Source organism: Raphanus sativus, chromosome 2 (genome assembly GCF_000801105.2).
Source record: "Raphanus sativus cultivar WK10039 chromosome 2, ASM80110v3, whole genome shotgun sequence".
NCBI classification, from domain to species: Eukaryota; Viridiplantae; Streptophyta; class Magnoliopsida; order Brassicales; family Brassicaceae; genus Raphanus; species Raphanus sativus.
The window spans coordinates 2,869,524-2,896,587 of NC_079512.1; the positions used below are offsets into that span (position 1 = coordinate 2,869,524).

The following is a 27,064-nucleotide window of genomic DNA, read 5'->3' on the forward strand; positions in this document are numbered from 1 at the left end:
ATGCTGTCCCGTGTACGAGAGCAGCCGTTTTCCTTTTCCTTTCTTTTTAAATATATTTAATAATTTGAAAATCGTTGATAAAGTTATACTAGGAATCTAGGATACTTCCTTTTGGGTCAAAAAGGTCAAATACTTCTTTTTGGGTCAAAAAGGTCAAATACTTTTAATGTGTTTTTCTTATAATCTTACACTATTATGACTATGCATGATTAGCGTACAAATTAAGTTAACGTGAAGAAGCTTAAATTAACAGATTTGATATTTAACAAACTAATTAATTAATCAATGTTGAACTATCAGAATTGCCAGTTAGTATATTTTTATTAGAAATTTTATTTATGAAAAGGTTCACAGCTCAAATAGTGAGAAAACTGTCAAATGATTTATTATTATTTAATGAATCTATACAGTTCATATTATGTATGTCAGTGTACAGTGTACGTAATATGACTTTTTTGAGAAAAGTAGTGGATATAGACTTACTCATCAATTGGATTCATATATTACATATTTAATTTTGTAATTAATTAATTGATACTCACCAATGTTCACATGCAATGTACATGGGTTCAGTTTTTCTTTTAATGTGAGATAGTGCATGCTTTGTCGTTGAAACGAAAATTACAAAGTTAAATGAACATCATTATCGGAATTTAAGGGATATATGATCTTTGTGAATTGTAATACTTTGGAAAATGTGCGTGTGCTAGTTGCTAGTCGTTCATATATTAATAATTGAGATAATAATTTAGATAACTTGTTTTTTCAGTCTTATTTCATGTTTAACTCCAAAAACCGAACAAATAGCATAATTATTTCAAAAATAGAATTACGTTTACCACTTTTATACGTTAAAGATGTTATCATCATACTTAATATTTTTTCATAATATAAGAACAAACGTGTATTATTTCACAAAAGGTTTGAGATAAATCATTTCTGAGTTTGTGTGTTTGCCAATTCCCCATTCTAATATACAGTAACCACACACAAAAGGTGACCACTTTTGGTCATATGTTTCGCTGCCTAGTTCACGAGTTGGGTCCACTAATTGTTCAATTATTCAGCATCTACAAATGATTTTCACTTTTCTTCCCACGCTTTTCTTAATAGTAAGTAGTTTTATTTCGTTAGTTTAAACTTACAAAATGATATGTTTGAAATAATAAATTATAATAAGACTAAAATGTAAGGAGAATTATTTTGTAAGTTACAAAATTTGCTCAACGTTCTAAAAGGAACATTAATATAGGCCTAATACTTGAGGAAAAAACGTTGATCATATTGTTACGCTGCATAACAAAGAACAAAACAATTGCTTTAAGGTGTTTTGAATCTTACATATAATCAATCACATGACTCATATTATAAGGTCAAATATAAAAGAAATATTATGTTTTTAATCTTACATATAATCAATCACATGACTAGCTACGTGAATACATGCTTTTTTTTTTTGAACAAGTGAAGGCCCACCATACGTGAATACATGTTAACATGCAAATAGTAGAATTAGAAGAAAAAAAACAACTGATAAATGAGATTACAGAACAAATTATCCGTAGGCTTTACGAGACAACTGCCCTTTCTTTGAAAAGTGATTTAGAGGGACCTGATACGGTGTCGTCTTTTGCAAAGGAGATGCCCAGAAGATACGTTTTAGTTTCCAAAAAGAATGTTGAACCAAGAAAAGGCCCACCATATCATTCTCCTAAACATTATACACTACAAAATATATATGTATGGTACAAGCACTGTAGTGTTTATGCAGGTGATTTTTGTTTTTCGTTAGGTAGCTACTCAAATACTTTGATAATGTGTTTATTTCTTAATATTACATTATATATTACATGAGTCCATGACTACGAAAAGTAAACACAGCACAATTCACATGCAAATTAATCTTCATAAACTAACTCTTACTAAATTATTATGTGTTTAACAAAAAAGTATTTGTTTGAATTAGGAGTGATATAAAGTAATAAAAGTCAATACTAAAGAATGATACACATCAGTAGCATTTATTAAAACTGCAAGTCGTCCTACTTCTGAAAACCATCATAAGCGTAGACCCCACAAAAAGATTTTGTATCGATTTTATTTGCACATAATCTTTTGGGTTTCTTAAGAACTTTATATATCCTCACTATCGGTTTAGCTCTCTCTACTCTCTATCTCTCTCTTTCGACTCGTCTTGTGTCTCCTCTATAGAACTCAAGAACTCAAGAACACAAGTATAAGAAACAAGGTTTCTTATTCACCACTTTCAATAGCTTAGAAAATCACTCAAAGCTAAGCTCTCAAACAATCACACAATCCGTGATTATTCCTTACAACTTACAATGCTTTATATAGGCTAAGACAACTTCCTAAACCTACTAAAGATAACACTTACAATATTTCCTAATCCCATTACATGATAGACTTTCATAACAACATTAGGATTAGGATAGCTTATATCTTAAGCTAATCTTTCAAGCTTATCAACATTCTCCCTCTTAAGCTTGACATATTCTTCACATACCACTTGCACTCCAATCAACTCTCTTAACTCCTTGAACCGAACTCGACTAAGAGACTTAGTGAGAATGTCGGCTCTCTGCTCATTGCCTGAAACATACTCTACTTCTATTTGCTCGTTTTCAATGCACTCTCTAATAAAATGAAACCTTCGGTGGATGTGCTTACTTCGACCATGGAACACCGGATTTTTAGATAAGGCAATTGCGGATTTGTTGTCTACTCGTAACACAACCTTCGTGCATTCATCTCCCATAACCTCACTTAAGAGTTCTTGGAGCCAGATAGCCTGTTTAGCAGCTTCAGTAGCAGCCATAAACTCTGCTTCACAAGAACTCAACGCCACAATCTCTTGCTTCTGAGAACACCACGTTATAGGGCTGTTTCCGAAATAAAAAATGTGCCCTGTTGTGCTCTTGCCATCATCAACATCCACGTTATGAGAACTATCACTAAAACCAATCAGTTTCTGTTCTTCTTGTTTCGCAAAACATAGACCAAGAGAAGTAGACCCTTTCAAGTATCTTAGTACGACTTTAAGTGCGGCTCCATGAGACTCCTTAGGCTCTTTCATGTATCTGCTCAACACTCCCACTGCATATGATAGATCTGGCCTCGTGTGTAGCAGATATCTGAGACAGCCGATGGTTCTTCTATACTCTGTTTCATCAATAGTTTTCTCCTCTGGTGACTTTCCAAGCTTCGTGTTTACTTCCATCGGTATGAGAGTAGAGTTGCAGTTCTGCATTCCAACTTCTTCGAGTATCTTCCTAGCATAGCCATCTTGAGACAGCACGATACCTTTGTTTGTTTGACAAACCTCAATGCCTAGATAGTACGTTAGTCTTCCAAGATCGCTCATCTCGAACTTTAGTGCCATCTCATTCTTAAACACCTTGATCAATCGCATTGACGAACCTGTAACTAGTAAGTCATCGACATAGACACATACAAGTAGAAGATCATTCTTCTCTTGTTTTCGGTAAAGTGATGGCTCCTTGTAGCAACGAGTGAAACCAAGATCATGAAGGATTCGGTTCAGCTTGACATTCCATGCTCTCGGAGCTTGTTTAAGACCATACAACGCTTTATGCAATTTGTAAACCATATGCTCTTTTCCTTTGACTTCAAAACCTTCAGGCTGTGAAACGTACACTTCTTCTCTCAGTTCTCCATGTAAGAAAGCAGTCTTTACATCGAGATGATGAATCTCCCATTCTCTTGATGCAGCAATAGCAATAATCAAACGAATTGTCTCGATACGAGCTACCGGTGCGAAGACTTCATCATAGTCAATACCGTGTCTTTGAACATATCCTTTAGCTACTAGACGTGCTTTGAACTTGCTTATGCTTCCATCGGCATTCCTCTTAACCTTGAACACCCACTTGAGTCCAATGGCTTTAAATCCTTTCGGCAAATCAACTAGCTCCCATGTTCTGTTCTTCTCGATTGACTTTAGCTCCTCTACGCATGCATCTATCCATACTTTGTGTCTCTTTGCTTCGCTATAGTCCCATGGTTCATTGTTAATAACCATGAGCAGTCTCTCACTCTCCACTTCCGCTATCAAGACATAATCCTCCAAATAAGTGGGCTTTGTGCTTACTCGGGTTGATCTTCTCACGTTACCTTGCTCTGTTTCTGAAACAGAGTCGTCTTCTTCGTCCAGAACAGAGTTGTCTTCTTCGTCATCCAAAGCTTCCACTTCGACTACTTCATTCTCTCTTTCATCTCGTGTTTGATCGTAAATACCCTTTACTGGTATTAAGTCAAACGAACTCTGTTCTGGTCTTGCGTTATCTTTATCGTTCCAGTTCCATCGTTTTTCCTCGTCGAATTGCACATCACGACTCACAACTATTTTCTTGGTTAAAGGATCCAATAACCGGTACGCTTTAGAACCAGGTTCGGTTCCTAAGTGTACAAGGATCCTTGAACGGTCATCAAGCTTCTTTCTTCCAGCCACCTCTGTTCTTGCATAACAGACACAACCAAATACCTTAAGATGAGCAACATTCGGTTTCTTGTTTCTTAAGGTTTCGTATGGAGTCTGTTCGTGCAAAGATCTAGTTGCAATCCGGTTAATCAAATATGTAGCGTGTCTAACAGCTTCTCCCCAAAACTCATTAGGTACTCCCATGTGTTTCAGAAGGCTTCTTGTCATCTCGAGCAAAGTACGATTTCGTCGCTCAACAACTCCGTTTTGTTGTGGAGAGTATGGTGCTGTCGTGTGTCTGTTAATCCCATGCTTCTTACAGTAGTTATCAAACTCGTGAGAGCAGAATTCACCTCCTCTGTCTGATCGGAAGACATTTATTTTCATTTGAGTTTCTCGTTCTGCAGTTTCCTTGAAAGCTTTAAACTTCATAAAAGCTTCACTTTTCTCTGTGAGTAATATGGTCCACATGTATCTAGAGAAGTCGTCGATTAGTACGAACACGTATCGTTTCTGTCCTGCAGTCCGAGGAGTAATAGGGCCACATAGATCACCGTGCACTAGTTCAAGGGGTCTTGTTGCTCGAAAGGAAGTAGTCTGAGGAAAAGGTTTCCTTGATTGCTTCCCAAGCAAACACGACACACAAGTCTCATGTTTTACTGTTATATTCGGTAATCCAGTGACCAACTCTTTACTTATCATTCTCTTCATCGTCTCAGAGTTAACATGACCCATTCTAGCGTGCCATCTTGATGATTCATTAGATGTTTCAGCATGTAAGCAGTCAATCGTATCAGTCTGCAACACAACTTTGTAGAGTCGGTTCTTAGCTCTTGCCGTTTTGATGATCAATGCTCCTTTCTTATCCAGTAATGTCAATATATCGTCCTTCATCCTTATCTCGCACCCACTCTCTGTAGCTTGGCCTAAGCTAACAATGTTGCTTCTTAAACCAGGTATGTAATACACATTAGTCAGAGTTTTCTTCTCGCCATTAGTTAAGATAAACCTAACTGATCCTTTTCCTCTTATATCGATCCGAGAGTCATCCCCAAAGCGCACTACTCCTGTGATATTGTCATCCAATACGTGAAACAATCTTCGATTTCCACTCATGTGGTTACTAGCTCCATTGTCAAGGTACCACACGTTTTCCATATCTTCTTCGTTTTCGAACACACTCGGTTTCACCTTCTTCTCATTCAAGTATACTAGCTCATGCATTAATAAATCATCTGCCACTTGTGTATCATCTTCTTTCTTCTCCACAGTTTCTTGTAACTTCAGTTTTGCATCGGGACACTCAGAGGCGTAGTGACCAGTTTTGTCACAAGAGAAACAGGTAATGTGGCTTTTATCTTTTGCTCCGTACTGACCCTGTTTGTAAGCCTCTCTTTGGGCATGATATCCAGTTCGACCTCGGCCTCTTCCTCCTCTTGAAACTCCTCGTGTGCCACGTCCTCTTCCTCTTCCATAGTTTTCTTGATATTGCTCATTACTGGCGTACATAAGTTTTCCTCGATCATCACTCTGTTCTTCTTCATCTTCTTCGTTTATTCTTTCCTCATATGCTTTCAACCTTCCGATTATGTCTTCAAAGCTAGTCTCATTAAGATTTAGCATCTGCTCAATGGAGGCAACTATAAAGATATACCTTTTTCTAGGTAAACCTTTTAAGAAACGTTTCACAAGTTTAGGTTCATCTATAGTCTCGCCAAGTGACGCACACTTTGAAGAGATTTCAGTTAACTTGCCCACGAAGCTATCGATACTGTCTCCTTCCTTCATCTTAAGTTTCTCAAATTCTGTCATCAGAGTGCTCAAGCGTGCTTCCCTTACTCGTTCTGCTCCTACATGCCTTGATTTTATTGCTTCCCAAACAGCTTTAGCTGTGTCTAGATTACCTACTTGCAAGGTTAGAGCTTCTGGAATAGATTGAAATATTAGTGCTATAGCCATGTAATTTTTCTTCACATGTTTGCTTCCATCTTCAATGGTTTCCCAGACATCATTAACTTTGAGAACAATTGTCATCTTCATAGCCCAGACAGTATAGTTAGTAGCGTTAAGCATCGGAAGTTTGATGTTTGAAGATCCGACATCTTTGTTGCTCAGCTCGACTTCGTTCTTCACTTCTTTTATATCTCCCATGATGAATATTAGATCTCGTAATCAAAGGTCAAGTTTCCTTATGGCTCTGATACCAATTATAGAACTCAAGAACTCAAGAACACAAGTATAAGAAACAAGGTTTCTTATTCACCACTTTCAATAGCTTAGAAAATCACTCAAAGCTAAGCTCTCAAACAATCACACAATCCGTGATTATTCCTTACAACTTACAATGCTTTATATAGGCTAAGACAACTTCCTAAACCTACTAAAGATAACACTTACAATATTTCCTAATCCCATTACATGATAGACTTTCATAACAACATTAGGATTAGGATAGCTTATATCTTAAGCTAATCTTTCAAGCTTATCAACATCCTCTCTCTCTTATTTCTCGCTTCTCTCTTCTTGAAAAAATGAGTTCCTCTCCCACAGTCAAAGTCACCAAAGAGACCGTTTACTATGGTGAAACGCAGTATGACAACGATAAGAAGAAGAAGAAGGAGAAAGAACCTACCAAGAAGAAGGAGCAGAGGGAGAAAAGCAAGAACAAGGTGCTAATGGAGGTGAGTCAAGAGGAAAAGTGAAGAAGAAGAAGAAGAAGAAGAAGAAGATTAAGGTTTTTTTTCCTTATGTTTCTAAGTTGCCTTGTAAATACTAGCTTAAGAAGATGTTTTTATCCACGTTGGTAAGAAACAGAAAAATATTAAGGTGTGTTTATGTGTTTATGCTTTTAAGTAGAAGAAGAATGTGATGTATATTATGCTTTTAATTTTAATGAAGATGTTTTTATTTACCTAATAGTTTTTGGTGAAGTGAAAACTTTTTCATAATCGTACAAGTGTATAACAAGGTTTCTCATTCCGTATTAAAGAATCACGAGAATCTCAGAACACAAGACATCAAACTCCGAAATGAACAGTTCTAAAAATGGAAAACTTTACAATGATTTATGTTATATTTCAAATCAGCCAAGTAACAAATCACGCACAGAAAGCAAAGATCGGAAGAGAAACCTCTTTCTATATGTATGTGACTATAAATTCACGGTTTAAAACAGTAGTATATAATGAATTTTCGGTTCGGTTTAAAGTTTGATAAACCAACTTGATTAAATAAACCGGATAAATTCAATTTGAAACGGCTGGTATGGTTGGTTTACTGTTTGATCTCTCTCTCTCGCTCTCTCCACTCGATTTCTCGTCTTTTACTGACCCTCATTGACTGCCACGAAAATATCTTCAACGGTTAGATTTGGTTTATTTCTAAATTCAGTTTCCGGTTAGATTCACGGTTTAAATCAGTAGTATATAATGAATTTTCGGTTCGGTCTACATTTTGATAAATTAAATAAACCGGATAAATTCAATTTGAAACGGCTGGTATGATTGGTTTACTGTTCGATCTCTCTACTCTAGTCATCTCTCGTCTTCCATCTGACTCTCATTGGACATTGACTGCCACGAAAATATCTTCAACCCTTATTCTCACCATCTCTTTCGAGCTCCGGCGAAGCTTTCTCCGATTCGATTCTCCTTCGGTTAGGTAACGATTACCTAGAGATTCTCGTTTTTTATATCGTCTCTATTGCTCTTTTTGATTCCTTTGTTTACGATCAGATTCAGAACGTCATCCTCTGTGTATTTATTCGATTTTATTCGGCTTGAAGGCTCAAACCTGAAGTAGATTCGCATCTCAAATCATTGATCGATCTCTTGAGTCCGAGTAGAACTTGATTTTCTGTAATTTGTGCCTTTTAGGTTATCTACTTCATTGCAAATGGCGCTTGATAGCTCCGTTGCTCTGTCACCACGACGGAGGCTGGGGTTGTTACGCGATCAGGTCCAGCTCATCAAGAGAAAAGACTCCGGGAGATACGAGATCGTCCCTATCGAGGATCCGTTATCTTTCGAGAAAGGCTTCTACGCTGTGATCCGCGCTTGCCAGTTACTGGCTCAGAAGAACGATGGGCTCATCTTGGTTGGGCTTGCTGGGCCTTCTGGAGCTGGGAAGACTGTGTTCACGGAGAAGATCCTCAACTTTATGCCTAGTATTGCTATTATAAATATGGATAATTATAATGATGGGACTCGTGTGATTGATGGGAACTTTGATGGTATATGTTAACAAACTATGGCTTGGTTCAGTTGTTTCTTTGGTTAGGTTTTAATGGAATGTTTTTTTTTGTTGCTGTAGATCCGAGGTTGACTGACTATGATACACTTCTTGATAATCTACATGGCTTAAAGGATGGGAAGTCTGTTCAGGTTCCTATATATGACTTCAAGTCAAGTTCGAGAATTGGTTACAGGTAATGGTTTTTTTCTTATGCCACAGTCCAAACAGTCGTGGATAGACATTATTTCAGTTAAATTCTTGGAAACCACTTGATCTAGTGATGCCTGATGGACAAAGTGTTCATGTACAGTCCCCCTTATTTTAGTTAGTGATGTGGAAAAATTGATGTATATTTTCTCTGCACATATATTAGTGGTTTCTGAACAACTGTTAGTTCCTAAGAGGTAGACACCATGACTTATCCAGTTCTGGACTTATCCGTTTAGTTATTGTTTTTGTGTAGAACGCTTGAGGTGCCTAGCTCTCGCATTGTTATTCTTGAAGGCATATACGCTTTGAGTGAGAAGCTAAGGCCTTTTCTCGATCTTCGTGTCTCTGTCACTGGTGGAGTGCATTTTGATCTTGTCAAGCGTGTTTTGCGGGACATTCAACGTGCTGGCCAGGAACCTGAAGAGATCATTCATCAAATCTCCGAGACGGTTGTCAACCTAATCTTTTCTTGATGTTTGTTTTGAGTTTTGAACAATGAGTTATGGATGCTTTATGTGTTTTTTCTCCAACCAGGTTTATCCTATGTACAAGGCGTTTATTGAACCTGACCTGAAGACAGCTCATATTAAGATCCAAAACAAGTTTAACCCCTTCAGTGGCTTTCAGAGCCCAACATATATTCTAAAGGTTACAGCATTTATATTGTGGCGCTTTTATATTTTATATGCTACTGGCAGTGGCAGTATTGTTGCAGCATTTTTTTCCTGGTCTGAGTGAGTTTTGTTATCTTATTGTAGTCAACGAAGGCTGTAACACCAGAACAACTGAAAGCAGTTATGTCTGAGGATTTCAAGGAGCGTACAGAGGAAACTTACGACATCTATCTGCTACCACCAGGCGAGGATCCTGAAGCATGCCAATCATACCTCAGAATGAGGAACCGGGATGGAAAATACAATCTCATGTTTGAGGTTTGGTTAATACTTGTTCAAGCTATTTTCTTATGCATAAACGCCATCTAAGATTATACATTCTAAGCTCACATAAAAGTGGAATGAGTGGGTAGTCTATTGGATGAATGCTTACCGTTCACTGTATTGCTTTTCAGGAATGGGTTACAGATCGTCCATTTATTATATCACCCAGAATAACTTTTGAAGTCAGCGTTCGCCTTCTGGGAGGATTAATGGCATTGGGTTATACCATTGCAACAATCTTGAAAAGAAAAAGTCATATCTTTGACGATGAGAAGGTTATTGTGAAGACTGATTGGTTGGAACAACTGAACCGGACATACGTTCAGGTAGTATCTTCTTCTCTTTTTCTGTTTAAAAGTTTATACTGTTTTTTAAGGTGGTCTTTTTTGAAACTAGCTACTGTATCAACTTTTTGTCCATTTCTGTTATGAAGGTACAAGGTAGAGACCGTTCCTTTGTCGAAAATGTGGCTAGCCAACTCGGATTGGAAGGTTCATATTGTCCACATACATATATTGAACAGATACAACTGGAGAGGCTTGTGAATGATGTTATGGTATGAGTTGTGTGATTTATTTGATTGTGTCATGATGGTAGTTTGATACGTTCGGGCGTTTTGGTCATGTTTCAGGCTTTGCCAGACGACTTGAAGACAAAACTTAGCTTAGATGATGATACAGTTTCTAGCCCTAAAGAAGCCCTCTCAAGAGCGTCTGCTGATAGTAGAATGAAGTATCTTCACGGGTAACCTCTGTTCCATCTCCTTGATTGGCTTTATTTTGAGAAAAAGACGGGAACCTATGAATAAAAGACAACATATGTAACGTCAGGGAATCATCTGACCTGTGTATTGATGCACGTCTTAACAGCGGTGTATCAAAGTCTTACACAAATCAAAGACACAAAGTCTTGCCTAACTTGACAAGGCTTGCTGTTAACAATAGAATGTTAGATGCCAGAGCCCCTGCTTCACCAGCCACTCTTCCAAATCAGGTAAAGTACTGGTCTCTCTGTTTTTGCGCCCTGAGAACATAAGTTTGGCTTACAATTAAAATAACTGAACATATGATGTTCTGTAGGGTGTTATCACTCAGCTGTCAGATCAAATATCAACACTGAACGAGAGGATGGATGACTTCACATCCCGCATCGAAGAGTTGAATTCCAAGATCCCGAACAGGATAGCTGCTTCAGGTAGTCAACACAACTTGGCTTTACCAATGGAAAATGGCAATGGCTCCCTTTTATCACTGTCCTCATCCGCATCTCAGCTTATAAGGGAGTCTCCTCTGATGGAAGAGGTACGTTTTTGTTTTTCTTCCATTCTCAATCTTATTCTTGAATTGCTTCATCCCAATAGAATCAACAGAGCATCAGATGCTTATAGAAGATTTTTTAATATATACTTTTATCATCTGGAACAGGTTGTACTGGTTGCTCGTGGACAACGACAGATGATGCATCAAATGGACACACTGAGCAATCTCATTAGGGAGTATGTTGGAGAAAGGTCTCGCATAGAGAGACTAGACAGCAACCGAACAAACAGCACAACACAGAACCTCGAAGTTGTTGCTGCTGCTTTACCTGTTGTTCTTGCTTTGGCCATTGGCTGTCTCGGCGTTTTTGCCTACAGTCGTCTCAAGTAGTTGCTGTAACAGTTAGTTACTGCAGTGTTTAAACCCAGGGCCAGTGGCAATGATGTAAATAGCACAGTTTGGGATACAAACTGGATAAATCAGTCCTGACAATTTGCCAAGAATAAGAGACTGATTCGTATATAATCATTATGCAATAAAATTACACAGTAGATGAAGCAAGTTCTTTAACATGTCTGTCTTTAAATCCTATTGAATAAAGTACAGGGCAACATTTTAAGAATTGAAAAATATAGAGGACCTATTGTGCAATTTAGAGAAAGATACAACAACTCCAAACATTGTCCATCAATTCATCTTCGTCTTCTTCGTTTAGCGGTTCTCTTTCTTCAGATCGAAACGCCAAAACTCAATCTTTGATTTCAATTTCACCACATTGCAATCCATCTCCTCCTCAATCCACAGTTCTGCACCCCCTCCTCTGAACCTCCTCTGTTCTTGAATTCGATCAAAGAACAGCCTTCGAAGCTGCTAAAACGTCTGGTATCGATGAATCTCTTTTGATGAGTAGTGATAATGATGAAGATCCCATGAATATCTTCCCGTTAACTTCGAAATGAGCCGCTCTCCATCCTTCTCGGTGAAGCCCGAGCTCACTATAAAACCCGATCTCGACTCTCTATCGAAATGGATCCACTCCTTCTGCATAATGAGATTCGACCTAGAACAAGGCCAAATCCTAGAAGAATCCTACCCACCGGACTCCCTCTCCCAACAAGAAGAGATCCAAGTCTCCTTCAACTCCTTCCCCGACTCCGTCTCCCAAAAACAACACAACAACCGCTCCAGCATCCACGACTGCATCTTCTTCTTCCGCTTCCTCAACAACAACAACACCTACCTATACGGTTACGTGTTCAACAGACAGAGACACGACGAGAGACTAAAACGAGGAGGCGAGCAGAAGTCCGTCGTCATACTCTCCCACACACCTTACTCCTCCGTCTTCAGACCGTTACTACAAATCATCGGTCCTCTCTACTTCGACGTCGGGAACAAAGCCATAGAGCACGTCGCCGGCTTCGTCTCTCTATGGCCTCCCCCCGTCCCAGGGAAGCTCATGGAGCTTCCCATCGGTAACGCAACGCTCAAAGTCAACTTACCTCCTCCTCACAGCCTTCCTCTGGAGAAGGAAGGTGTGTTGTACTACCACGAGGAGTCCGCTTCCTCAATGGCTCCTCTCCTTCCCACGAACCAATCTGTTCCTCAAGGTCTCTTCCACGACGCCGATCTCTTCGGGGTTTACAGAGGGTTGTTGTTGCAGTTATGGACGTTATGGGAGCTGCTGCTGATCGGTGAGCCGATTCTCATCATAGCGCCGACCCCGCCGCAGTGTTCGGAGGCGGTTGCTTGTCTTGTGAGTCTTGTTGCGCCGTTGTTCTGCAGTGTTGATTTTAGACCGTATTTCACTATACATGATCCGGGCTTCGCTAGGTTGAACTCTCTCCGGGAAGGAGAGGCTTTCCCTCCTATGGTGTTGGGTGTGACTAATCTCTTTTTCCTCAAGGCGCTTCGTAGTATGCCTCATGTTGTCTCCGTTGGAACGCCTTCTCTGAACTCGAACCGCGTGCCGTTTTCTAGCAGGTCTTCCGCTGGGAGATTATCCGGTGGTGGTAAGTCTGAAGCGTTTGGAAGATTCTCTCCTACGAACTTGCTGAACGCGGTGAAGCTTAGGAGAGATGGACCTCTGTGTCTTATGACGGAGCACAAGGAAGCTCTCTGGACGAGTTACTCGGCGGTGACGAAGCCGGATACTTCGGTTTTGAATAGGCTTGTGGATGCTGGGATGTCTCCTAGAGTTGAGGAGTCGATGTCGGTTGTGAATAATGAGATTCTGAGACGGCATTTCTTGGAGTTGACTACCAACTTCTTGGCTCCTTTTGGTCCTTATTTTCAGGTTAACGCTCCTTCTGATGGCACTTCCCCTTATGTCGCCCCCCCTGCGCTTCCTTCTTTCGGTGCTGATGAGTTTCTTTCGAACTTATCCGCGAGAGGTGTTGGCAAGTTCTTGTCTAAACGCATGAAATCAAACTGGCCTGACTTGTATAGGTATATACATACAAGTCTTCTCCTAGTGAAAAAAACATCATTTGAAGTTATTGTCTTATTCTGGTTCGGTACCATTGTTTTGCAGGCGGTTTTTACAAGGGCCTAATTTTGTTCCCTGGTTCCAAAGACGGCGTGCGGTTGCTGAGCAAGAACAGCGTAGGTTATGGAAGCTGGCTAGAATGAGGACTGATATGCGGCTGATTACATGTCAGATGAATGAACTGGAAGCTGTGGACTCCTTTGATGCCATTGAGAAGTACATTAATGAGGAAGTCAAGGTGTGTTTTTATCTTCCCTTGTGACTCTTAGTTGCATGGTTATGTTAGATTTAGCTAGCATTCTGTAATGATAGACATTGAACCAGTTCCTTTTTGTAGCTGCACCAAACAGTTAACGGTATTGAAAACAATCTTTTGCAGTTGAGGGAATCAGGAGGAGGAGATGCAGATTCAGAAGCAAGTTTTGAGAAACTGAAGAAGGATTTACAGGCGGTGTTTAGTGTACTGCCAAGGGATATGCAGGAGCTTTTGCTCTCAAATCCGCAAAGAGCATCACTACTTCAAGATCCATCAGAGCTCCAATGATTCATCTTTTTTTTCACTAGGGATTATGATGTCATTCTCTTATGTTCTGTTTCATTCTTTTTAACTGTCAAAAGAAAAATTTTCATCTTCCCTAATTGTTTCTTAGTTTTTTCTACACGTAACTCATGAAACTTGAGGATCAAGCAACACTGGATTGACTGATCACTACACTATATTCTCTAGAGCCACAAAACTATAGGTCCATATGCCATTGTAACACACTTTACATTATGTATACTAAGCCAATCCATAGGATATCACAAGAAGTTGATTTAATCATATTGCTGACTGGCCTGTCTGTTGAACTGGTGTCAGTTCCACAAGCTAGCAGAAACAGCGACACCACATGCCAAAAGCTATTCCCGGTGAGAGGATGTGAAAACAATGGTGAGCATAATCAATCAAACTCATTAGACGATACATCAACCACAGGCATCTCTCGTCACCTTGTAATGTTTCCTCACCATGGATGGCTGAATTCACAGGCACATCAAGCGGTACTGGAGAGACATAAACCTCCACGTTAGCTGCTCTTCTCCCGTAACCAAAACATTCTGAACTTAGTTTTGTCAGACTCCATGACAATAGTCTTTGCACGCTCTGTGTGTTCGAATTCCTATTTACAGCATCATCAATCTATACATCTATTTTCCAAACAGCCTTATGCAACATAAGTACCTGAGTATTGTCTCTACAGTAAGAGAAAGTGAAGAAAAAACAAAACAAAAAGATGTTTAAAAAAGATTTAAGCGCCGTTGCCGGGGATCGAACCCGGGTCACCCGCGTGACAGGCGGGAATACTTACCACTATATTACAACGACCTTGTTGTCTTTTGTATTTTCACTATGAATTTGTATTTTAATACGTATTGCAACTTTCTTTTGGTCAACAAGCAGCATAATGTATGAACTAGTGTTGACAATACCAAACAAGAAAGAAACATGAAGAAATCAAGTGTTACAACGAAATAAACACACATCATGGGCAGTAACATTACCTGTCCACTTTCACATACCAAACCAATTCATTCAGACCTTAAATACTCAAGAAACCACCACTATCTTACAAACAAGAAGAAAGAAACTTATTCTCCAAGAAAAAAATGGCTTCTTCTATTCTCTGTTTCACTCTCTTAATCTCCTTGTCTCCAATCTTTCTACAACAGGTTCTCGCTCAAGCCCCAGCTACATGTGCCTCGATGCTTCTTTCCTTGGCTTCATGTGGTCCGTTCGTTCGAGGCTTTGTCCAGCTTCCTGCTCAGCCCTGTTGTAACGGCTTAAACCAAATCTATAGCCAAGAACCAACTAGTCTTTGTCTCTTGATCAACAATACTTCTACTCTGTCACCTGCTTTTCCAATCAATCAAACTCTTTGCAGCATTCCAGCCAATTCATCCTCTTGCTCCTCCCCATGTATGTGAATTTCTATACAAAGTTAATAAAAATTAGATTAATTTCCTGACACTAATAACATTATTGTTAATAGGAGTAGAGGCACCTAGTGATTCCTCCTCAGTTGCTCCACCACCTTCTAGCTCAACCGGTTTCTCAAGTTTCTATAGGTGCAAAGAACAACTCTAATGTTAAGGGTAAGCCACTTTCCCTAAAAAAAATTAGTATCTGCATCTAAACCAAAACATAAAAAAGGTTAACATCTCAACAAGAATTGTTAATTTGTTACCAATTTCATTTTTCATCAGCAACCCCAGTGGCTCAAGTGGCACCAAGACCCACCAGCTTTCTGTGGCTAGGTTATGGTCTAAGATCATCTGGCTCCAAATCTAAGATTCAGCTAATCATCCTTGCACTCTTACCCGGATCTCTCCTCATATGAATCTCTCTGCATATTAACTACTATCACGGTTTAGCTACATTCATCAGTTTCGTTTTTTTTTTCTACTGTGAATCAAGAATAGATTATTCTGTACGTTTTACAACGTTCTGCAGTTCTTGAAATGAAATCAAGAAACAGAACAAAGAAAAAAAACAGAACTCTTGGTTTAGTAATCACTTTAGCTTTTTGATTCTGTAACATTTATGAACACAAGAAGCTCATGATATGCTTCAAACACATCTAAAACACATAGAACTTAAAAACTATTCCAAACTAGGCGCCACTTCTGTCGGATTAGACTCGAACACATCTTCGGAGTTCGAACCCTCTGATTCATCAAGAAGGTCACGTGACTCCATCGCCTCCTTATACACTGGCGTCTCCTTGAAGTCCGTCGCACCTTCGTTGTACGTCCCCGCCGCAATAGCACCGGAGATTAACTGTTACACCATCAAAACCGTTAACCTCATGTAACAGTATTAGAGATTGATCAAATTGACATTGTCTGACTGGTTTAGTGTAAACCGATCTTGTGAACCGGTTCTTGTGAACTCTAGAGTAACAGACTCTGTAACAGAGTAACAGAACTAAGAAACAACTAAGAAAGATGTAAACCGGATAAAAACACGGTTTGTACTAAACCAATCATACAATTTGATCAACTGTAATAAGCAGAGTAACATAAGTTGATCAAATTGTATGATTGGTTTAGTGTAAACCGTGTATTTAACCGGTTCTTGTGAACTCTCTGTATATAAAAAACAGAGTAACAGACTCCGTAACCGAACAACAGAACTAAGACACAATTTAACTCATGTTCCATGAAAACCGGTTGAATACACGATTAAAGAGGGTTTAGAAGAACCGGTTAAATACACGGTTTACACTAAACCGATCATGCAATTTGATCAGACTCTATCTAATAAACAGAGTAACAGAAGTTGATCGAGTGAAACTTACCGCGAAGAGGATCCCGAAAGCCCATAGGTATTGAACGAAGAACCCTAAACCATCCCACTGAGGACCTTCGAATGGATCCGGTTCAAGCCCGGGAAGATCCTTAACCGAAATCTTTGGCGCGTCTTTTGGATCGCCTCTGAAGCGTGTGTTCACCGCAAACCTATCTTCGTCGTCATCGTCGTAGGCGGTTTCGAGCTGAGAAGGCGGGTTCTCGTCGTAGAGACCGTTGCTTTCTTCCGGCTGTTCTTTGGTTGTTGTTGTCGGGACGAGGGTCCGACGCTTCTTGCTGTCGAACCGACCGGTTTGGGAGGATGTTTTTTTGGAGGCAGAGACTATGTGAAGACGGGCTCTCGATGGGTAATGGAGTTTGGAGGTGGAGAAGGGATTACGAGAAGAATTCGTGAGGTCTATGGAGCGGAGGCTAGCTCCTCCGCCACCGGTGCTCACGGTGAGAGCCATTTTTTTTTTTTTTTTTGTGTGGATATGTGAGAGAGAGAGTGAAGCGGAGAGGATAAGGCTTTTTATTTGACTTGACTTGACCCGACCCGACCCGGCCTGATTCAGTTTGACCCGCTTATTTCCCTATCAAGATTTTTTTCTTATAAATATCGAAATTATATTTGCAGTCCGGTAACACTTATTATACAACATGAGATTCAGAACACACAAATGAATCATGTTTAAAACATCCTGATAGAATACAGCCATGCAGATTTTAAATAATTAGGAGAATAAACTCGAGGAAGTAACACAATTTGGATTTTATCTGATTAACAAGAAATAAAAAAAAAAACACTCACAGGAAAGCCACTATTAAGCTATAGTGATGTTGTACATGAGTTGTTGCTTGACCATATCAGTTGCAAGCTTTAGTTCTTCCTGGCTCCATTTATTGGTTTGTAATGAACTCAAGGGGAAACTATATGAAAACAAAAAAAAAAATTAAAAGAAAATATCTGCAGCAACGAGAAAGTGATGATGCCAAAACCGTGTCACACGCTTTGTAGTTGTATATTCAAATTTAACCCCGTTTTTCCTTTTCCATTCAAAATTTTTTTTTTTGTAAACTTGTGCTTCAAGCTTTTGCTTTACAAAAAGATATATCTCTAATATATATAGGTCTATAGATTAATGCATGTTACATGTTCAATTAACATGGTACACAAAGAATATTTGAGTTAATTTCATTTATTTAGTTTAGATATCTAATGCATGTCTTTTTTTTTTTTGAAACACTTTTTTTTTTTGAAACACTTCTAATGCATGTCTATATCGTAGATCTATGCTAAAATTATTCAGGAGAACCTACAAAAATGTGAGGAATTATAATAAGCTGAAAGTGAAAAGACACTTGATCTAGTATAAGTTTCATGAGTCTATCTTTTTACTATCAGTTAAGTTATAATTGAAAATATACGTAGACTCGCATAGTTTTAAAGATCAAACACATGTAAATAGAAAAAAAAAGCGGATATAAATATTAGTTTGAAGTTGATTAAAAACGGATATAAATACAACTAGAACCCTAACATGGCTAATTTTCCTTGCAATGAACTTAATATTTATACGGTTCTAAGTGAAAAGTGAAAGTCACATACATCTATGATTGTCTTCTCCTTGAATTCATACTTTTAAAAAATTGACTAGCGAAGCTATGTCAAACCATGCTATATAATCTGTCAGCAATAGTTTTTTAGAGGAAATTATTCATGTTCTTAGCGAAGCTATGTCAAACTACAAAATAGTTTCCTTTCCTGCATCTTACATTTACAACTCTGTTCATCTAGATTCCCAAAGTTGAGCTGCAAGTCACGCCACAACCTCAACAGTCTCACCAATCTATCCTGAAAAAGCCAAACGTTCAAGCTCATGTATCATCTGTTCAAGGCGGTGTCGGATCACAAGAGCCAGCAGCTACAAAGAAACCAGAAGCTCTCGTTAGAAAACAAGCAATGCTTCTGAGATATCAAACAAAATTTCATATTGGAAGTTTAGACAAAAACTATCTAATATTTAAATAGATGTCTAATTCTAATTAGTATGAGGTTTTTGGGGGAGAAATCTGAAAATATATATTTGTCTGTTAAATAAAACCCAATAGTTAATATCAGAGTGGTTGACAAAGATTTACAAAAAGACCAAAATATCCTTCTAGTAGAATGAAACCGTAGGAATAGAACTCTTCAAGTTGGAATAAAAAGTCTCGCAGGAACTAATTGGTAGATCTTAGAAATGAACCCAAAAACTTGATTTTTAAATCTAAAGTGAATAATATCGTAATAATAATTTGGACATAGATTTAGTAAAACCCAACAGTAACTATGCCTCCACCTTTTGTTTCTCCAACCAATAGGCGCTCCATCTCAGTCTCCTCTACTCAGTTGCAGGAGCAACAACAACAACAAAAAATGCACTCGGTTGGAGGTCCTCATTTGGCTTAGCACAAGCCTAGTACATATCATCATCAGTTTGGACTGGTCCCAACGCTGGTTCCGCACCATGGTGGACCTCCTCAGCATCACTCTCAACCCATGCTTCATGTGTTCTTATCGGTTTTCTTTTGTTTCCATAATTGTAATTTATGTTTTTGACTGACTGGAGCTCACTATTTGAACCAATTTATAGTCAGCTACTATATCAGGTAGTTATACTCTTACTATCTTATATTTAGGTGATATGTTATGTGATTTTTGCTGATTGGCTCTGCAACTGTATTGCTTTGTCTCTTATGCTTTCTCCCAAGCACCATACTTCTTTTTAGTTGATTTATTCCGTTCTTAATGATTCTTTCCAACAATAATAATAACCAATTAGGAGCTCCGATGGCTGCAGACAGAGGTCCTTCTTGGATGGCTGGCCAATCAGAGAGCTCAAACATTACTCATCTTCCAGGATTAGGACCGGTGCCTCCACTAAGCCAAGTTGGACCTGGAGCTGGCCCACAACCTCCCCCTGCACCCGTAATATACCTTCCTCTATTGCTACTGAAAGATGCAGCCATTAAATTGCTGTTGATTCGAGGCCGGAATTATAATGACTTTTGCTGATCACAGGGAAAAGAGGCATGTGTTCTTTTTGTTGGTGATTGTGTTTTTACTTTTTCGTGTAGATATCTGGAGAAGGGATTGCTTCAACAGGTGATGAGTCTTTCACCAGAACAGAGAAAATCAAGTCCTTCAGCTCCAACATGTTCTCCGACAATTAAGCTTATTGATACAATCGCTTTGTCTCCATGTCATAACTTAGAAAAGTATGGTCCGAGTCAAGTTTGAGATAAGCTGTAGAAAAAGAGTAAGTTATTATAATATATATAGATATATTTTTTAAAGTTCAATGTATCACTGACAATAGCATTGGTCATAGCCTCAGAGAAAAGTATGTGTTCTTTCACTATGATTTTTTTGTTTGGGTAAAAAAATTCTAGTCTTACTTACAGATTTATTCTGTCTTTCGAGTTTTAGTACTTTCGTCTTACATTGTGAAAAGCATACTCTTATTTCACATTATACTTATTTTTCATACAAAGTATTTTAAATTAGCAACATTTTATGGAATGGACGTATGTTTTGAACTTTTGATCATAGAGAGTATAAAAAGAAGTATCTATGATGCTAGTTGTACGAACATTAACTTAAAAAAAATACAAATATGTGATCTGGAAGCATGTCTTTGGTGTTAATACTTTTAATAGATATGTTAGAAACTTAAAATACTAGAAATGTGTTAAGACTACCTAAAGTCGAAATTAAATATTTTATGGGTTTAAGAGGCTTAAGAGTTAAGATTATAAAGAGACTTCAGATACTCGAGAAGCTTAAATTCCAACTAGAGCCACTTCCAAAATTGTGGTGGTTGGTGGTTCCCACAATGTTTTTGGATCTTTGAACTTGCCCATCTTGTTCTCTGCCGCCAAATCCAAATGATGTGCATACCCGCCAATCTATTTATAGAATTTTTTTTGGCCCCCAAATATTTTTTGTTTGGTGGAGTATTTGCTTATGTAGTGAACCTTTGTTTTAATACTTGAATTTATGAAAAGATGGCATCTTAAGCTATAAAGTGTTTTATATTATATAACTAAGAAGTTTGTTTTGTTTTTAATTTATGAATTATTTTCAAAAGCCCGGTTGAACTAGAAACAATCAACCAATAATCAACTAGAACTATACAGAAAAATATTAGGTACGTATTTTAAAATTTAGTTTGTTATACATGCAATAAGACGGAAATGAATAGAAAGCCCCACACAGTTTCCATCTGCTTTAGGGAAAGTCATGGTCCATTTGAAGCTGTCCTCCTTAATTTCGTGGATGCATGCAATGCATCTATAAATTCTCTCCTTCGTTATTGTTATACATTAAATATTGTTACTTATTTTATGTTCAAATTTATACATTACTTTTGACTAAAATATTCTCAAACTAACCAATATTCATCTTTAAATCCATAACCTAAGGCACAGCCAGAGTAACAAATGGCCTGGACTCCACTCCCAACTTTGGGTCTTCCTCTTTATAATTTTGATCATTTATAAAGTACTTATCCAATTGGAATAGAAGAAAACTGAATTTAAGTAAAAATAAACAAAATATGTATTGGATTATGAAGCAACAATGCATGTAATATATTACAAAGTATGTTAAATATGTATAATATAAATAACTATATTCCAGCTCAATTTATATATTCAGTTTTATTAATCACCATCGTCTCACTTTTTAGAATTATATTCAGTTAATTTAAAACTAAATATAGTAAGAGTGAAATCTACTATAAAAACCATTATGCTGAAAAGGGTATAAATATCTTAGAATTCCTGTTCTTCACAATCATATAAATGATGAATAGGGAACATCTATTAGATTTTATCAAAGTATGAATTGTCACTCATGCAATGATATATTTCAATAATAGGAAATCAAAAGCTACGTTTGTATAATTACAGAGTCCACAAATTATAAAGGAAGAAAATATATTTGTTTGCTCCACGACTAAACACGTCCTTCCGAAGTCCACAATCCACAATCTTCCACAAGCTGAATAAAACTTCTCTTTGTCTTTGTGTATCGTTTCGGAGACACACGCCATTACGTCTTTCTATTGATAGCAACAACTCAAGGGTGGCTTTGTAAATCCATCCACTACTCCCTCAGGTCCAAATCCAGTTGGTGTTTCAGTTTACCATCTTTGCTTGTCTTTATTTGACATTAATTAGAAACTGTTGATCCCATTTGAAGGGGGCTCCCCCTTTATCTACAGTGTTCATAAATTAATGTTTTTATAATCATTCCTAAAACTACAGTTTTGATGACTATTGTTTTTCTGATCTACAAGATTCCCACGAGGTGGCTGATCAATTTGAAAATTCTGATTTCATTTTTTGTGTTTATTGAGAAATTCTTTATTCGGTTTATAAATTAACATATAGCTAAAATCACGGTATAAAGTATCTTAATTTGTGAGGCCAAGGTTCGCAACATAGGTAATGTGAATTTGAATTAATAATAGCATAAGTAATGTATTAGCACAAGTGACTAGATTACTTGTAACAGTTTAAATATATATATATATATATATATATATATATATATATACTCATTCTATTTTTTCAAACACTAATGTATGATTCATAACAACTAAAATTCCTTAATTTTTCATGAAACAGCTAAAAAACTGGAAAGGAGAATTTGCATGAATCGTCAAAAATACAAATAAAAAAATATAGGTAGAGTATTGAACTTATACTGAAAAACAATTCAAAAACAGGATGTTACATATTAAACCAAACAACTCAAAAACTAACAGTATACATATCATTACCCTTAATTGAATTGCAATCTCTAGGCATTAATAAATTTGTAATGTTGACATTACACAGTATACATATAATCATTTGGTATCCAAATTATTGAAGGGAGAATTACCAATTGTGACTCAAAACTTGGAGTCAAACCCAAAAGAGTACCCCAACTTGGGTCAAAGGCAAAAGTAACTTAAAAGGCTATTGAAATTACAACTATCTCCTTGTGAACAAACAAAAAAACGGATTTTTTTTTACGTTTCTACCCCTCGCAAGTCGTCTGTAAACAGACGACTTGAAAATAAGTCGTCCAGACGACTTTAAGTTAAGTCGTCTGGACAGTTATTCTTAAACATAATTTAAAAATTTTGTAAAAAATATTTTGATAAGTGAAAAATTGGAATTATGTAATTAACATATGTCTTAAGAGATATAAATTAATATATAACAAATTTCAATTGTTTTCAGCCCAGATGAGTGAAAGTAGTGAGTCATGATATTCTTTAGTTTATGTTTCATCAACATATGTTGTAGTATTGTATGTGTTCTTAGGGTTAGATTTTGGAAAGCATTAAAACCGTTTTTGAAAATTTTTAAAATTACCTAGGCGTGTTCGTTTCTGTGTATAGTAAACACTATTGAAGTATAATTTGATTTTATAACGTGGTTAGTAAGTTAATTTAGTCATTTTAGTTTAGGGGTTCATTTTAGGGTATTGGACGACTTAATATTTAGTCTTCTGTTCCCAGACGACTAAATATTAGGTCGTCTGATGTACATTATCAGCCAGAATAAGTCGTCTAAACCGGACCAAACCTTAAAGTTTACCAATGTACTTTTAAAGCTAACCGGATTATTTACCCAATATATAAGGTGATTTTTTTTTTTTTTTTTCATTTTCCGCGAACAGAAACCCTAACAGTTCTCTCTCACCGGCGATATCAAAGGCGATTCGAATTCCCACTATTTCCGAACAACCATCGTTCTCAACGTCGGCTATCTATCTCACTTCATTCTCACCGTTGTCGCCGCAGCTTCTTCTAACCCTAGCGCCGCCGATTCCTCTAAACCCTAGCGCCCCCGCTTCCACTATTTCCGAACAAACCGTCGCCCTCGCCACCGTGCTCACCAACGTTCTCACCGCCGCTTACTCTAAACACTAGCTAGCACCGCCGTTTCTTCTAAACCCTAGCGCCGCCGCTTCTTCTAAACCCTAGCGCCGCCGCTTCTTCTCTGTAAACCGTAGCGCCGTTTCTCTGTAAACCCTAACGCCGGTAAGTCATCAAACTCGTGGAAAAGATGAACATAAAACGTTGTCTCTTTCAATTTACTCATTCTCACCGTTTCACGTTTATTTTTTCAGATCTATAACCACAATGACGAGTACTCGAACTCCTTCTGCGACTAATCAGGTCCGCTTGAAATTTTTCTACTGGAAGACTTGTAAGTAAGTCGTCTGGAAAGTCTTCAACCTGGACGACTTAGTACGTCCATTTGGAAGACTTTCCAGACGACTTAAATATAAGTCGTCAACTAAGTCGTCCAGTTGGACGACTTTCTAGACGACTTATATTTAAGTCGTCTACTAAGTCGTCTGGAGTAACAATTAAGGCGTGATTGATTTAGCTTGTGTTCTGACTTCTATTGTTGTCTTTGATTATTTTGCAGACAAAAAGGATGGATATTCCAGAACTCCCCCGTAGGTTATACACATTAGGGGAAGAGCCAGAACCCCACAATAGCATTTCGTATCATACGGATAACACGAAGTTGCATACTGCTCTTAGGGAAGCTCTCACTGATGCTGAATTTGAAGAGCTCAAGGAGTCGAGATTGGGAGTTTTCATCAAGTTCAAGGAGCAGGGATTTGGTTGGGCTTCAAGGCTGGTTCACCACTTGCTCGGTTTAAAGCTGGACATTAAGAAGAAGTACGAGATGTGGTGTCTCGTTGGTCCAGAACCTGCGAGGTTTTCACTGTTAGAGTTTGAAAACATCACTGGTCTAAACTGCGACTACATCGAGGACCTTGAGACACCAGAATGTGAAGTTACCCCACAGATGGTTTCTTTCTGGGAGATGATGGGAGTTCATCGGGAAGCTGGGCCAAGTACTGATCAGATAATAGCAGCACTGAAGAGATGCGGGGATTGGTCCAGGGAAGATCGCAAGCGACTCGCGTACCTTTCCATCTTCACTGGATTCATTGAAGGGAAAAAGTTCTCAAGCGCTACACGAGCTACTCTCGCAAGGCTAGTGATGGATTTAGAAAGGTTTGAGAATTATCCATGGGGGAGAGTCGCGTTTAAGGTGCTGATGGACTCTTTGTGGAACAAAGATATTACTGGCTGTTACACCGTGGATGGCTTTATACAAGTTCTTCAGGTCTGGGCGTACGAAGCTATTCCGGGATTGGGTGCTAAGTATTGGTCTACCCAGAGCAAACAGTCCGTCTCCACCGATTCTGGCTTACGACGGCAGCAGAGGCCGCAGATTCATGAAAGCTGCTATCTTGAGTCAGGTACCTTTCCATCTTCACTTAATTAAGTCGTCCGGAAGGTCTTCCAGCTGGACGACTTAGTAGACGACTTATTATAAGTCGTCTGGAAGGTCTTCCAGCTGGGACGACTTAGTAGACGACTTATTATAAGTCGTCTGGAAGGTCTTCCAGCTGGACGACTTAGTAGACGACTTATTATAAGTCGTCTGGAAGGTCTTCCAGCTGGACGACTTAGTAGACGACTTATTATAAGTCGTCTGGAAGGTCTTCCAGCTGGACGACTTAGTAGACGACTTATTATAAGTCGTCCTGGAAGGTCGTCCAGCTGGACGACTTAGTAGACGACTTAATAATAAGTCGTCTGGAAGGTCGTCCAGCTGGACGACTTAGTTGACGACTTATAAATTAAGTCGTCTATTTAGTATTTTGTTTCAAATATCTAACTCGATTCTTCTTCTATTTACTGCAGACCCGCGTGATCAACTTTGTTGAGAAGGACATTAGTGAAATGTGGCCAAAAATGGGACTCTGAGGTTGATGACGTGCCCGCGGAGAACATCATTAAAGGATGTAGATCGGAGACCGTGGAAGTGGACCATGGATTGCTGGGAAGTCCACTGGTAACAAACCCAAGTTTGTGACTCCATCGAAAAGAGCCAAAGAGATGGTGTGGAGGAGGTGGAGGAAGAACAATCAGAGACCTCGGAAGAAAGCTCGTAAAGAGGCTCCTAAAGAGGCTCCTAAAAGGCTAGAGAAGAGGGCTCCTACAGAGGCTACAGAAGAGGCTACAGAAGAGGCTAGAGAAGAGGCTAGTTGGGTGACCAGAGAGGAGTTAGAAAACATGTTCAAGGACTTAGGTGACATGATGAAAGAGGGGTTTAAGAAGTGCATCAGGGAGAATTAGGAAGATCCCGATAGATTGGAAGCTGTGGAGAAGAAGGTTGGTGTCACCAATTCAGGCTACCCCTCAAGCCCAGAAACCGGGTTAGTAAAAAACACCCTACCCACACAAGCCACCAGAAACCGGGGCTATGTAACAAACAGACTACTCCTCAAAAGGATCAGCCTCCACTTCAAACCAATTCATACCTACTCCTCCCACCAGACAGCCTGCTCCTCAAAAGGCAAAGCCTACTCCTCAAAAGGCGAAACAGCCTGCTCCTCAAACTAAACAGCCTGCTCCTCAACTAAACAGCCTGCTCCTCAAACGAAACAGCCTGTCCTCAAACTAAACAGCCTGCTCCTCAGACGAAACAGCCTGCTCCTCAACGAAAAAGCCTTCTCCACAAAAGAAACAGCCTTCTCCTCTGGCCCAAAGAGGTTAATATCAAAATCTTTAAGTCGTCTGGTCTTTGTAATAGATTTGTAAATATAATAAGTCGTCTGGAAGGTTTATCCAGCTGGACGACTTACAATAAGTCCTGGGAAGGTTTTCCAGCTGGAAAACCTCCAGACGACTTATTTGTAAGTCGTCCAGCTGGAAAAACCATCCAGAAGACTAACAAATAAGTCGTCTGAACTCCAGCTGGAACCAAATCCTCTCCCAACTTTTATTTAAGTCGTCCAGGGTTAACTTGTTCTCTTTTATTGCAGAGATTGTTGCCGGAGGATACAGCAGATGAGGCGATCTCGTATATAAGATCTTGCCGGAGGATAAAGCAGAATGGTGTCCACTTCCAAAGAGATTGTTCCTCTCACTTCCACTGACCAACCGAGCTTCGCTTCCAACGATCAACAACCGAGCTTCGCTTCCACCGATCCAGCTTCAGCTTCAGAACCGAGCCTGGTTGTATTGGACCAAACAGCTCCCACTGCTTCTGTGCGTGCAAGGAGTGAACGAAA

At 38.7% G+C, this 27,064-nt stretch overlaps 3 protein-coding genes and 1 non-coding gene across 5 annotated transcripts; 2 read left to right on the forward strand and 2 right to left on the reverse strand.

Moving 5' to 3' along the window:
* The first annotated feature begins 7,963 nt into the window (after positions 1–7,963).
* LOC108842525 (inorganic pyrophosphatase TTM1) lies at positions 7,964–11,624 on the forward strand. 2 transcript variants are annotated; one of them, XM_018615458.2, is made up of 12 exons: positions 7,964–8,119; positions 8,335–8,690; positions 8,771–8,885; positions 9,156–9,351; positions 9,437–9,550; positions 9,661–9,834; positions 9,972–10,166; positions 10,274–10,396; positions 10,472–10,584; positions 10,671–10,833; positions 10,920–11,141; positions 11,265–11,624. In XM_018615458.2, the coding sequence occupies exons 2-12, from the start codon at positions 8,354–8,356 to the stop codon at positions 11,487–11,489; spliced, it is 1,977 nt and encodes a 658-aa protein (XP_018470960.2). In that variant the 5' UTR covers positions 7,964–8,119; positions 8,335–8,353; the 3' UTR covers positions 11,490–11,624. The 2 variants fall into 2 exon arrangements, with proteins under 2 accessions (XP_018470960.2, XP_018470961.2); XM_018615459.2 differs by having other exon boundaries at positions 10,710–10,833.
* A 174-nt stretch (positions 11,625–11,798) lies between these two features.
* Positions 11,799–14,246, forward strand: LOC108842526 (uncharacterized). The gene is made up of 3 exons (XM_018615460.2): positions 11,799–13,547; positions 13,633–13,825; positions 13,967–14,246. The coding sequence occupies exons 1-3, from the start codon at positions 12,055–12,057 to the stop codon at positions 14,129–14,131; spliced, it is 1,851 nt and encodes a 616-aa protein (XP_018470962.2). The 5' UTR covers positions 11,799–12,054; the 3' UTR covers positions 14,132–14,246.
* Positions 14,247–14,881: 635 nt separating this feature from the next.
* Positions 14,882–14,953, reverse strand: TRNAD-GUC (transfer RNA aspartic acid (anticodon GUC)). Its single transcript has one exon. It is a non-coding gene; the product is annotated as a tRNA-Asp (tRNA).
* Positions 14,954–16,109: 1,156 nt separating this feature from the next.
* LOC108824071 (uncharacterized) lies at positions 16,110–17,467 on the reverse strand. Its single transcript, XM_018597414.2, has 2 exons — positions 16,926–17,467; positions 16,110–16,405 (listed from the first exon to the last, which is right to left on the reverse strand). Exons 1-2 carry the CDS (start codon positions 17,382–17,384, stop codon positions 16,229–16,231), a joined length of 636 nt encoding a protein of 211 aa, XP_018452916.1. The 5' UTR covers positions 17,385–17,467; the 3' UTR covers positions 16,110–16,228.
* Positions 17,468–27,064: the final 9,597 nt, after the last annotated feature.